The 12,690-nt window shown below is 44.8% G+C and overlaps 1 protein-coding gene across 1 annotated transcript; it reads left to right on the top strand.

Moving 5' to 3' along the window:
* The first annotated feature begins 721 nt into the window (after positions 1-721).
* On the top strand, positions 722-12,431 carry LOC120693311 (myosin-1-like). Its single transcript, XM_039976735.1, is given in 24 exon segments — positions 722-890; positions 893-1,128; positions 1,889-1,990; positions 2,071-2,214; positions 2,292-2,442; positions 2,523-2,550; positions 2,653-2,818; positions 2,891-2,954; positions 3,058-3,071; positions 3,161-3,245; positions 3,420-3,523; positions 3,618-3,756; positions 7,719-7,837; positions 7,930-8,082; positions 8,161-8,250; positions 8,532-8,609; positions 9,643-9,801; positions 9,902-10,105; positions 10,200-10,405; positions 10,480-10,615; positions 10,835-10,964; positions 11,074-11,220; positions 11,317-11,396; positions 11,518-12,431. Coding segments are annotated over 24 exon segments (3,564 nt in total). The 3' UTR covers positions 12,178-12,431.
* The last annotated feature ends 259 nt before the right edge of the window (positions 12,432-12,690 follow it).

The raw sequence follows: 12,690 nt of genomic DNA, 5'->3' as shown, positions 1-12,690 counted from the left end.
CGGGCGCGCACTCCGGCGTAGCCGTTAGCGCCGTTAACGCGGAGCCCGGCGGCCGTTAGCCACCCGTTCCTGACTGGTGCTGCTGCTCCCACTCGCTTTTTTTCTGGATCTGAGACACGAGGCGGCCGAATTACGTGCGCCATGTGGCGGATTCAAAACCTTCAAAACCTTCCCGATGCGATAGACCTCCACCCACCGCTGCCCCCCATTTAAATTTAAACATTTTTAAACCTACCCCCCACGAAATTCGCAGGCCACCTTAATTCCATTATTAAATTATTATTATTTCTCCCGACCCAGCCCGCTGCTTCCTTCCTTCCTTCTCTCTCTCTTCCAGCGACAGAGACAGGGACAGGGAGAGGAGCGAGGCAGAGGAGAAGCGTTCGCGACGGGAGCTGGCTGGTGGAGGCGGGGAGCCGCGGCCGCGCGATTCGCGTGCCGGAGCCCGGAGGGGGTCGGGCTAGCGGCGCCGCGCTCGCCATTTCTGGAGTGGCGCGGCCGGGTGGGGCTGCCCGCGAGATCGGCAGTTTTTTTCTGTGTTTTTCTCTCCGGCGGTTTTTGGGATGTGTTTTGCTAGGCGCGAGCGTGGATTCGCGTCGGGCGGAGGTGTGTGGGGGCCGATTTGAGGCTGCCGGGGCGGGGATCCCGCGGGGAGCCGCGGTTTCGCTGCGGCCCGTGAGGTGATTCCGGTCGCTGTGCCTGCCGGCCGGCCGGCGAGGCGATGGCGTCGGTCTCCGTGCGGAAGTCCACGGCGCTGCGGGCGCGCAACGGGCCCAGCAAGCTGCAGCCGACGCGGTCCATGCCGCTCGACTACAGGTACTCGGCAGCGGCAAACGGGCCAGGCGGCGCCCGGGCGGCGAACGGCGGCGGCCGTCGACCTGCCGCCGCGGAGTTGGAGAGGAGGAGAAGGAAGGGGAGGTGGTGTGGTTGGAGGGTGACGACGCGGACTCGCCGTACAGCTCCAAGGCGGAAACAGCTGAGGAGGAGGTGGGGGAGAGGGGTGGAGGCGGCGGGGAGGTGGATTCCGCAGCTGCGGCAACGCCGAGGCGGCTGTCGCCCACGGCTGCTACGAGCCCCACCCAAGACGACGCCAGGTGGGGTGACACCAGCTCGTACGGCGCTAAGAAGGTGAGGTGTTTTCCTTTTCATTCATGAAGCTTTCGGAATGTGACGAACAACAGATTGGGACTTGGGAGTTCCAGACATTTGGGAGCTTAATTTGGTAAAACCATGCAAATAGTTTTCCAGTATTATGTGAAACCAAGCACTAGAATGAGCTATGCCAATTAGTACCATTTTTTTTTTGGGGCACATGCAAAGGTGTGATATTTGTGCGCTTTAGGTTTGCAGAGCATTGCTAAGTACTAAGATGCTACAGTTGACCGAGAGTTTTGGTATTTTCATTTTTTACCTTTAGATCTGAATTTTATTTCTTTAATGCTATCATTGTAGATTGTTAGTGCAACACATTCTTTCATAAACCTTTCTCCTAGCAATTTCAATTGCATAAATGTGACATGATCTTCTTTGAATCTTTGTTGTGACTTGTGACCAGGTAGTTCTACAATTTAGTTCAAAGCAACCTTTTGCCTTCCATCTGCCAAAGAGTTAAAACCTTTGTTTCCTAGTGGAGTTTAGTAAGAAAAACCTTGGTAACTGTAGCATGTCAAAACTAAGAGAAGCATCTGGGTTGGTTATTTAGATTTCAGCCAGTTTATTTCTAGCCTGTACATATATGATTTCAAAATTCAGGTATGCTTGTTTGAACATTCACCTGCTAATATTGTACAAGAAACATAGCATCTAGTTTACGTACTTAGGAGTATGTCTTAACAACTTGGACTTGGAGTACAATGACAATTCCAATTCTATGCTATCCCTGTTGCAGAAGCATAGAGTTTTTTGTCAGCTTCCGAATGGTGATTGGGCATTATGCACTGTCCTTACAACCTCTGGTGACGAGTCGGTCCTAAAGGTTTCTGAAGGAAAAGTAAGTTTCAGATTTCTTTCTAAGAGACAATATTATTGCTTGGAAGCATGACCATTTGACCCCGTTCTTCCAATTTTAAGGTCCTGAGGTTAAAAACAGAGAGTCTTCAACCTGCAAATCCTGAAATTCTTGATGGAGTGGATGATCTTATGCAGCTAAGTTATCTAAGTGAACCATCAGTACTGTACAATTTGCAGTACAGATACTCCCAAGACATGATTTATGTAAGAATTTATGTGAGGGTTGCCTTTTTGTGGGGTTGAATTAATGGCTTTAATTATTTATATTTATTATATTGTAGACTAAAGCAGGCCCAGTTTTGGTGGCTGTCAACCCTTTCAAGAATGTTTCACTATATGGTACTGAGTACATTGATGCATATAGAAATAAAACAATGGACAGCCCACATGTTTATGCAATAGCAGATGCAGCTCTTCGTGAAATGAAACGAGGTCAGTCCACAAATTTTGATACATCAAATCTTGTTTCTACATCTACATTATGCCTAACTAAGTGTTTATTCATTTTTCAGATGAAGTTAACCAGTCTATAATTATAAGGTGGGTTAGCTTTCTTTTTTCACCTTGAGGTATTCTAAATTTCTAATAGCACCATTACCAATAATGTGAATAGATGATGCCATTTTTCTTCTTCTGATACAGTGGTGAGAGTGGAGCAGGGAAAACAGAAACTGCGAAAATTGCTATGCAGTACCTGGCTTCTCTTGGAGGTGGAAGTGGCATTGAGTATGAGATTCTACAGACCAATCCAATACTCGAAGCTTTTGGAAATGCAAAGACATTGAGAAATGATAACTCAAGTCGTTTCGTAAGTTTTATTCTTTTGGGCATCACTTTACTGCAGTTTGGAACAAAGACTAATCCTTATTCTCAATTGCAGGGAAAGCTTATTGAAATTCATTTCAGTACAACTGGAAGAATATGTGGTGCCATGATTCAAACATGTATGCAGATCCACTGAGTCCTCTTCTCAATATCATTAGCTTTTGCATATTAAATTTCTAACTATGGTTACTGAATTTTTCTGATTATCCGTTGCATGGACAGTTTTACTCGAGAAGGTAACTTCTAATCTCATGGTTGTCCTAAAAAAAACAACTGTAGCATTTCACAATAAATAGTCTAATGTGCCATATTTTCACCATGACAGTCCAGAGTAGTACAATGTGCTGTTGGTGAGCGATCCTACCATATATTTTATCAGCTATGTGCTGGTGCACCTGCTTCTCTTAGAGGTACATAATCTATCGATTCATCTAGACATAATTAAGGTGATGACATCTGATTATGTCCTTTAACACATTCCCACTTGTCCTTCACATCTCAATGACAACTCCATACTGCTCTCTGTTTCTCTGCACAAACCAGGATTTAGTTACATAAATTTCTTTATAATTTTTTGGATACAGAGAAATTGAATTTGAAAAAGGTGGATGAGTTCAAATATCTTAAGCAGAGCTGTTGCTATTCAATTGCTGGTGTGGATGATGCCCAAATGTTTCGAACTGTGACGGTATGTTGTTTTCTATACCTCATTACATGGAACAAACCCTTTATTGTGTTTGCTGTTTCCTCCTTTTGCATTTGCTGACTTCTTTCTGTTTTAGGAAGCTATGAACATTGTCCATATCAGCAAAGAAGACCAAGAGAGTGTTTTTGCAATGGTCTCTGCGGTCCTTTGGCTTGGGGATGTCTCGTTCACTGTCATTGATAATGAAAATCATGTTGAAATCATTGTAGATGAAGGTAAACTAAGACGCTTGTGTAGAGATTTGGGAAACACCACACACCCAAAGGAGGGGGGGGGGGGGTGACCTCTATTATATATTGCCGTATGGCTTGGAGTACAAGTAAACTCAATACAAGGAAATACAACAATATATCTCTAATACCCGCCCGTAGTCGTAGGCGGAGCTAAACGAAGACCAAGACTAGTCCTAAAATCAGTGTACAACTGGACAGGAAGTCCTTTAGTCATGATGTCAGCATACTGATGAGAAGACGGGACATGCAAGACCCGAATCTCTCCCAAAGCCACCTTCTCGCGAACAAAATGAATATCAATCTCGATGTGCTTTGTGCGACGATGATGGACGGGATTAGCAGTCATATATACAGCACTAACGTTGTCGCAATAAACAACGGTAGCCTTGGCGAGGGGAACATGAAGCTCCTGAAGCAACTGTCGGAGCCAACAACACTCAGCAACAACGTGCACCACTGCCCGGTACTCAGCCTCAGCACTGGAATGAGAAACTGTAGTTTGGCGTTTAAAGGACCAAGACACCAGATTATCTCCAAGATAGACACAGTAGCCTGAGGTGGATCGTCGGGAATCAGGACATCTAGCCCAATCAGCATCATAATATGCGGTGAGTGTGTCGACAGAGCCAACTCCCAAAGAAAGACTAGCGTCCAGAGTGCCCCTGACATAACGCAAAATCCGCTTGACGAGTGCAAGATGTGGTTCCCTCGGATCATGCATAAACAAGCAGACTTGCTGAACAGCATAAGCCAAATCAGGACGAGTCAAAGTGAGATACTGCATTGCACCAACAATACTCCTGTACTCTGAAGGATCCGCAACCGGAGGACCATCTGTGGCAGACAGCTTGGACTTGCTATCAACTGGCGTCAAGGTAGAGTGACACTCGCTCATACCGGCACGTTGTAGCAGATCCGAGGCGTACTGTCGCTGGGACAAGAATAAACCCTCTGAAGTACGGGTGACAGAAATCCCCAAAAAGTGATGTAGATCACCCAGATCAGTCATAGCAAACTCTGCATGAAGGCGACCAATAATGGAGAGAAGCAAATCTGTCGACGAGGCAGTGAGAACAATGTCATCGACATAGAGAAGCAGGTAAGAAGTGCTGGCGCCATCCTTGTAAACAAACAAGGAAGTGTCGGAGACTGACGGAACAAACCCCAACTGACGAATATATGTAGCAAATCGCTGGTACCATGCACGAAGAGCTTGCTTCAACCCATAAAGCGACTTCTGCAGAAGACAAACATAATCTGGATGTGAAGGATCAGCAAAACCAGGAGGCTGCTGGCAGTACACTTCTCATCTAGATGTCCATGCAGAAAGGCATTCTTCACATCGAGCTGACGAATAGGCCAATGACGAGATACAGCAAGGCTAAGAACAGTACGAATGGTGGCAGGCTTGACCACAGGACTGGAAGTCTCATCATAACCTATGCCATGCTACTGAGAAAATCCACGGACAACCTATCTAGCTTTATGATGTGCAAGAGAGCCATCTGAATGAAACTTATGCTTGAAAATCCACTTGCTAGTAACCACATTGGCTCCAGGAGGCCGAGGAACAAGGCGCCAAGTACCATTATCAACCAGAGCCTGAAACTCATCTGCCATAGCTGCTCGCCAATTAGGATCCGCAAGTGCACTGCGATAATTGGCCGGAACGGGAGAAGCAACAACATGATCAGCAGACAAATTTTTGTAACTAACTGGCTGAATTGTACTAGACTGGAGTCGAGTAATGCGGCGAAGGACCGGCGGTGGAGGAGAACCACTCATCGGACGTCGGGGAGGCTCAAGTGGAGGAAGCTCTCTAGGAGGAGCTTCTGAAGACCGCGCCGGAAGAGGGCCTAGGTAGTGGCCCTGCAGCTGCGGTAGAGGGAGCTCGCGAAGAAGGGCGACCAGGCTGCGAAGAGGGCACCATAGCAGCAGCTGGTCGGCGGCTGTACACTCGACCGAAGCGTCTAGGAACAGATGTAGTAGCAGTAGCAGCAGCTGGTCGGCGAGTGAGAAGTATACCTTCCGAGCAGTGCATGTGAGTGGAAGCTCCAGTATCCATCACCCATGCATTGCCTTCGAGCGCCATCTGCTGGAGAGCAGCGATCAAGCCAGCCTGATCCCACGAAGGGGACTGAGTTGGCGCCTGAGGGGAGGTGATCGCCGCGAGCCTGAGGAGGGGCGCCCAGAATGCCTTGACCGCCGCGCTGGAATTGTGCGCCATTGCTGCTGCCTTGCGCACCCTGGAAAGCAGCCCATGGGTTGATGCAGACCCAAGGACCGCTAGGGTTAGGTGTGCGAGGCAACTGCTGCTGCTGCTGCTGCTGCTGGGCGGAGGTCGAAGATGATGCAGATTGGTAGGAGCCGCATCCAGCCGAGGAGGAGGCGATCATGGAGGAGGAGGCAGCCACCTTTGACTGATTTGCTAGGCGGAGCTCCTGGAGGGCAAGCCGATCTACAGCCCTGGAGAAGGTCATGGTCGCGTCTCCTGCGATGATCTCTCAAGTGGTGCTGTAACGAGAATCAGCCCCAGCGAGAAGGGCGAGAACCATCTCAGAATCGGCAACAGGCTTGTCGACGTCGCGAAGAGCATCAGCGGCCTTCTTGAGGGTTTGGGCATACTCGTGGACAGACATATCCCCTTGAGTTATTGCGTGGAACGCATGACTCAAGAAGATGGCACGAGGAGCTTTGTTCGTCTGGAAGTGGTTGGAGATGGCGACCCAAAGGTCCCGTGCTGTCTGGTTGGCGGCCATGGTGAAGTCGAGGACTGTCCTCGGTGACGGAGTCATAGAGCCAGCTGCGGACGGCACAGTCGGCCTCGTTCCATGCATCAGTGCGCGGATCAGGGGGAGGGGCGCTGTTGATGTGGCTAAGGAGGCCGAACTTGCCGCACATGGCCTCGAAGAAGCTGCTCCACTTGGTGTAGTTGGAGGAGCGGAGTTCCAGCTTGATTGGGACATGCGCCTGGATGGAGACGGCAGCGTACGCAGCCATGGGGATCGGCGGCGGCTGGGTGTCGTCGACGAAGAGGGAGGAGATGCCGTCGAGGAGAGAGTCACTGTCGTCGAGGGTGTCACCGTCGTTGGTGACACAGGACATCAACAGATTGTTGTAGATGCAATCTGTTGATGCTGCTGCAGCCGACCATGGTGACCTCTATTATATATTGCCGTATGGCTTGGAGTACAAGTAAACTCAATACAAGGAAATACAACAATATATCTCTAATAGTTTGATCTTCGCTCAATAGTTTAGTGTTTGAATTTTGCCCCTCATTGTACTAATTTTGTTGGCTGTCATTTTCCTAATATTCATCTCAGGGAGTTTGCTTTAGTTTCTTTTTTTAGTACATAGCAATGCTAGCAACATTTTGAATAGTACCTTTTGTATGGAACTTTGTACTGTAGTCTAGAGCTATGAGGTCTCATGTCCTGTGCTTAAAAGCTATCCTGATTATTTGATATGGTCAGGAACTGAGCGATAGCTTGGTTGGTAGAGCCTCCAGTTGAGAGACTGCCCACCAGAGCTTGAACCCAGGAGCCTGCAGGTCCTGTGAATACCTTCACAAAGGGTTTTGTACCCCCTTTTTTAAGGCAAAGCCTCCAGGGGATGCCTTCTCCCGTGGTCAGAGTATTTTTTTATTAGTCTTTTATGAAGAAGACATAGATTATTTACTAGGGAAAAAATGGTAGCCACAAGTTTGGTGATGATAGACTGTTAGTCCATATGTTTGGCCTGGTCTAGCCTCAATATGGAACTGTTGACAAATGATCAGGATTGTCTTATCTTTGACAGTATAAGCTTTCCTGTAACAGAAGGCATGTAAATAAAACTTACCTATTGGTTTCAAGGAATCTGCTTGATGCTGTTTTAAAATTTTGAACACAAACTAGCAATTGCTACTATATTTTATTAACAAAGGTGTCCTGCAATTGCAGCTTCCGAAACAGTTGCAGAGCTTCTTGGCTGCAGTATTGAAGATCTTAATTTGGCTTTGTCAAAGCGCCACATGAAAGTCAATAATGAAAACATTGTCCAGAAACTTACACTTGCCCAGGTTGGTTTTTCTCAACTAATGCGGTAACAACCGTAGTTATTGAAAGTACTAATAATTTTGCATATCTGATGCGTCCACCCATTTTATTTCAGGCTACTGACACAAGAGACGCTCTGGCCAAATCAGTCTATGCCAGTTTGTTTGAGTGGCTTGTAGAACAAATTAATAAGTCTCTCTCAGTTGGCAAGCGTCGAACTGGGAGATCAATCAGTATTCTTGATATCTACGGCTTTGAATCATTTGATGTAATGCACCTCCTTTTGACCTAAAGTCATCATATATTAACTTGCAAATGGTTACTCATGACATGACCGCGTTTTCAGAAGAACAGTTTCGAACAGTTCTGCATCAATTATGCCAATGAGAGGCTACAACAACATTTCAATCGTCATTTGTTTAAGCTTGAACAAGAGGTGAATTACTTTTTTATGTTTTAGCTTGCAAAGTCTGATGTCAGGTCACAATTCTGTTATCAAGTTTTCGATTCTCAAAATAGCTTTGTTTCTTTCTTGTAATGTAATATCCATCCTATATTCCTATTATTAAGTCTGCGTAGTGACTAGTGAGTCATGGTTCTAGAATTGTGTTATCTAAGTGGAAAGTGGTGAATGAACTTGAAATGTTACTCATTCTGTCCATTTTTTAAAAAATACTGTCAACATTTCTCTAAGAAAAAAATTATTTCTGTGAGCAGGAATATGTTGAGGATGGCATTGACTGGGCAAAGGTTGATTTTGAGGACAATCAAGACTGTTTGAATCTCTTTGAGAAAGTATGAGCCACTACATTCTTTTCACCCATTGTCCCTTGCAAACGATTATATTAGCCCACAAATTCTGGAAAGTCATTAAGCAGCAGTTTGTTTAATTTCCCCTCAACCACATGGGAGATATTCCCAGGCTTTGAATTTATTTAGGTATGAGAGTACCGAAACCTGGTCGTCCAGGATCACCTGAAACCAGATTCGAAGGGTTCTAACCCAGGTGGGCATTCCCTCTATGGGGGCTCTATGGATGCTTGGTTCTCATGTACCAATTCTTTCTGGGAAAAAAAATCTGCAATACTCGGTTAGGAGAAAAAAAAGTTTTCCTACTTTATTTGACAATAAGCAAAGCTGAGTGTGGGTGCTACTACCTACTAGGATTCTAGTCCATTATTTATTGATGTAGAAAAAGGAGACGTTTTCTCTGTCTTTTCTGTTTTCTCCTGGTTGAAAAGTATGGTAATGTCAGAAGAAGACTTGAACTTTATTGTACCTAGTCATCCAATATTGTGTACAAAGTAAAGATTTGTCTGACTAAAATAATACTAGTCAAAATTGAAAATTTGGTAATATGTGTCCAAAGGGCTGAAAGCTAAGTCTATGAATTCCAGAATATGCGACTATGCAGATATTTTCATTGTTAGATGCATGTAAATTAGTGTTGGTTCTACAGAGCATTGTCAAAAAAATTTGGATTGCCATTCATAGACCTGACCTATGTTTTGGTTTATCAAACCATGATGATAATTGATAAAACAAGGTTATGCTTAGAGCCATTAGATCCTATGTTTCTTATCCAGGGAAGAGATTGGGTTAATATTCCATGGATTCTAAATAGTTCAATAGCATTTAGACAATTCATTGTGTTTGTGGCTTTTTTCTTATTAGGCTTCATGATTTCATACACATATTTTCTATTATCATTTGAAAACTTGGTAAAGGATAACATCTCAACTTGCCTTGCTTTGTATATCTTGCAAACTTGACCTGAAATAATATATAGTAACATATATGTGCTTTCTGTCTAATGTTCTTAATACAGAAACCACTGGGGTTATTGTCTCTGCTGGATGAGGAATCAACTTTCCCCAACGCCACAGATCTTACTTTTGCAAACAAGCTTAAGCAACATCTTAACTCGAACTCTTGCTTCAGAGGAGAAAGAGGCAAGGCATTCGCTGTCCGTCACTACGCAGGAGAGGTATCGTACTGAAAATATGTTGTTTAGACTTTAGAATATATGATTTCTTCAATCTCTGTTTTACCATTTGTCAACATTAGTTCTGATTCTTGATAATCAGGTGGTTTATGATTCTTCGGGGTTTCTGGAGAAAAATAGAGATTTGTTGCACATGGACTCCATACAGCTCCTTGCCAAATGCAAATCTTCTCTGCCACAAACGTTTGCATCTAAGATGCTAGCTCAATCGGATAATTCTATATCTGTTCCATATAGATCCAGTGCTGCCGATTCTCAAAAGCTAAGTGTTGCTATGAAGTTTAAGGTGCAGCTTTTTGTACTACAAGAGTATCCTCTTTGCTAGGCCTTGAATGAATCAGAACAATTCTTAATTGACCACACATGTGCAATTTTTGTAGGGACAACTATTCCAACTTATGCAGAGACTGGAAAGTACAACACCACACTTTATTCGCTGCATTAAACCAAATAATCTACAGCTTCCAGCAATTTACGAACAAGGTCTTGTGCTTCAACAACTAAAATGCTGTGGAGTTCTTGAGGTTGTCCGGATTTCAAGATCTGGATATCCAACTAGAATGACTCATCAGAAGTTTGCTCGGCGGTAAGTGGAATCTCTTAGCAGCTGCTTTAAATTTCTGCCAACTTGTTTTAAAGTTAATGCTTGATTTTGATCAGGTATGGCTTTCTTCTTCTTGAGGATGTTGCATCTCAAGACCCACTTAGTGTTTCAGTTGCAATTCTTCATCAGTTCAACATTTTGCCTGAGATGTATCAAGTTGGCTACACAAAATTATTTTTCCGAACTGGTCAGGTCAGTGATTCTATTTATCCAATTTGCTGTATAATAACTACATTAGAATGTAAAGCTGTTGTCTTCAGTACATGTTCACAAGCCATGTCTTGTACTTGATTCGGAGCACATGTTGCTGTTGGTATGTCTCATGTATATATGAACGCATTACCTTTTACATAAAGTGTTTAGTAAAAATAATCTTGTGCTACTATTTCGTTTTGATTTTGTGAACTGAAGATCGGCAAACTTGAAGATACTCGGAATCGTACTCTGCATGGTATTTTAAGGGTTCAAAGTTGTTTCAGAGGGCATCAAGCACGTCATCATGCTAGAGAACGAATAAGAGGAGTTTTGGCTCTTCAATCATGTAATTCTCCCAAATTACTGTCTTTACATATTGCATATTTGACTTTGTTATTTTTGTGCATTTTCCTCTTTAAGTTTACTGTATGGATCGGATCCACTCTTGCTTGCAGTCATTTGCGGTGAGAATGCGCGTCACATTTATTCCTGTCTGTTGAGGAAACATAGGGCAGCAACTATTCTGCAGAGAAATGTGAGATGTTGGCTTGCAAGAAGGTATTTCACAAATATCCGGAGGGCCTCATTGGTAATACAGTCTGGTATGTAGACTCGACCCTCCTATTCTATACAAGTTCATCGAACGGAAGTGGTAATCTGACACACTGTTAATGTTTCTTCCTATGTTCCTGATGCAGGTATTCGTGGTAATCTTGTTCGAAGATGTAACGGCAATATTGATCTGATAAACGTGTTAAAAGAGTTTGAATCAAAACAGGTATTGCAAATGGGTGCCTTATATTGTGCTGCTGGCAGTCCTATGATCTGTAGTGTTACTATTGATCCATCTCATTTAATTCAGAACCGCATGAATGTTTACATTATTATTATTGTTTCAGGAGGCAGAGGGTGACCAAATTTTGATCAAGGCATCAGTCCTTGCTGAGTTACAGAGGCGGATATTGAAAGCTGAGGCCACAGTTCGAGAGAAGGATGAAGAGAATGAGATGCTTCATCAGCGGCTTCAGCAATACGAAAACCGATGGTTAGAGTACGAGCAGAAAATGAAAGCTATGGAGGAAATGTGGCAGAAGCAAATGCGGTCATTGCAATCAAGCCTTTCAGTAGCGAAGAAGAGCCTTGCTCTGGATGAGACCCCTAGGATGTCGGACTCATCGGTGGATCAGAGCTGGGAGATCAATGGGACACATGCTGGAAGTGGATCTCAGCTGGTGCCGCGCACCGCCGGGCGGGAAATGAATGCAGGCCTTAGCGTCATCAACCGCCTAGCAGAGGAATTCGAGCAGCGGAGCCAGGTCTTTGCTGATGATGCCACGTTCCTAGTTGAGGTCAAGTCCGGGCAAGCAGATGCCAGCCTGAACCCGGACATGGAGCTCCGTAGGCTGAAGCAGAACTTCGACTCATGGAAGAAAGACTTCGGCAGCCGCATCAGGGAGACGAAGGTGATCTTGAACAAACTTGGTACTGGCAATGATTCGTCGCCCAATTCCGTGAAGCGGAAATGGTGGGGTAGGTTGAACACCTCCAAGTTTTCGTGAATTTATATATGAATGCGATGTGTAGATGCGCCGGTATTTTACACGCCAGCGCGGTTTGTAGCGGCCTACAGTTTCTATTCTACGGGTGCTGTGAAAATCCAGTGTGTTGTGCTGGATTTGTGATCCATGGAGGGCGAGTTGTATAGTTTTTCCACGAGGGCTTCCTTTGAGAGGTCAAGGACCACTAAGTTGTGATGTAATTACTTGCTGAAATAGTTGTTGAAGGGAAGATTGCGAGGTTGCACTTTGCTCCACTGTTCTCATCTGCGGCCTGCGTAAATAATATACACGTCCCATTTCAAAATACAATGTATGGTTTGATTTGGGCTTTTGAAAAGCATATGTATTCACTCTTCAGCTGGTTTGTCAATCAACCAATCAGCAATGCTTCTCTCTCAGGCTGCTGCCGTCTATTTATCACTTTAAGCGATTTCTACTGATTCAATCGCAGAAGGCTTCGGCCAGTCATCTTCCTCCTTTCTCTACCCGTCCGTCCGTCCTCTGCCCTGCCCT

Source organism: Panicum virgatum, chromosome 9N (assembly GCF_016808335.1).
Source record: "Panicum virgatum strain AP13 chromosome 9N, P.virgatum_v5, whole genome shotgun sequence".
Taxonomy (NCBI): Eukaryota; Viridiplantae; Streptophyta; class Magnoliopsida; order Poales; family Poaceae; genus Panicum; species Panicum virgatum.
Note: the sequence above shows the minus strand (reverse complement) of the source record. Positions and strands in the feature narration are given on the sequence as shown.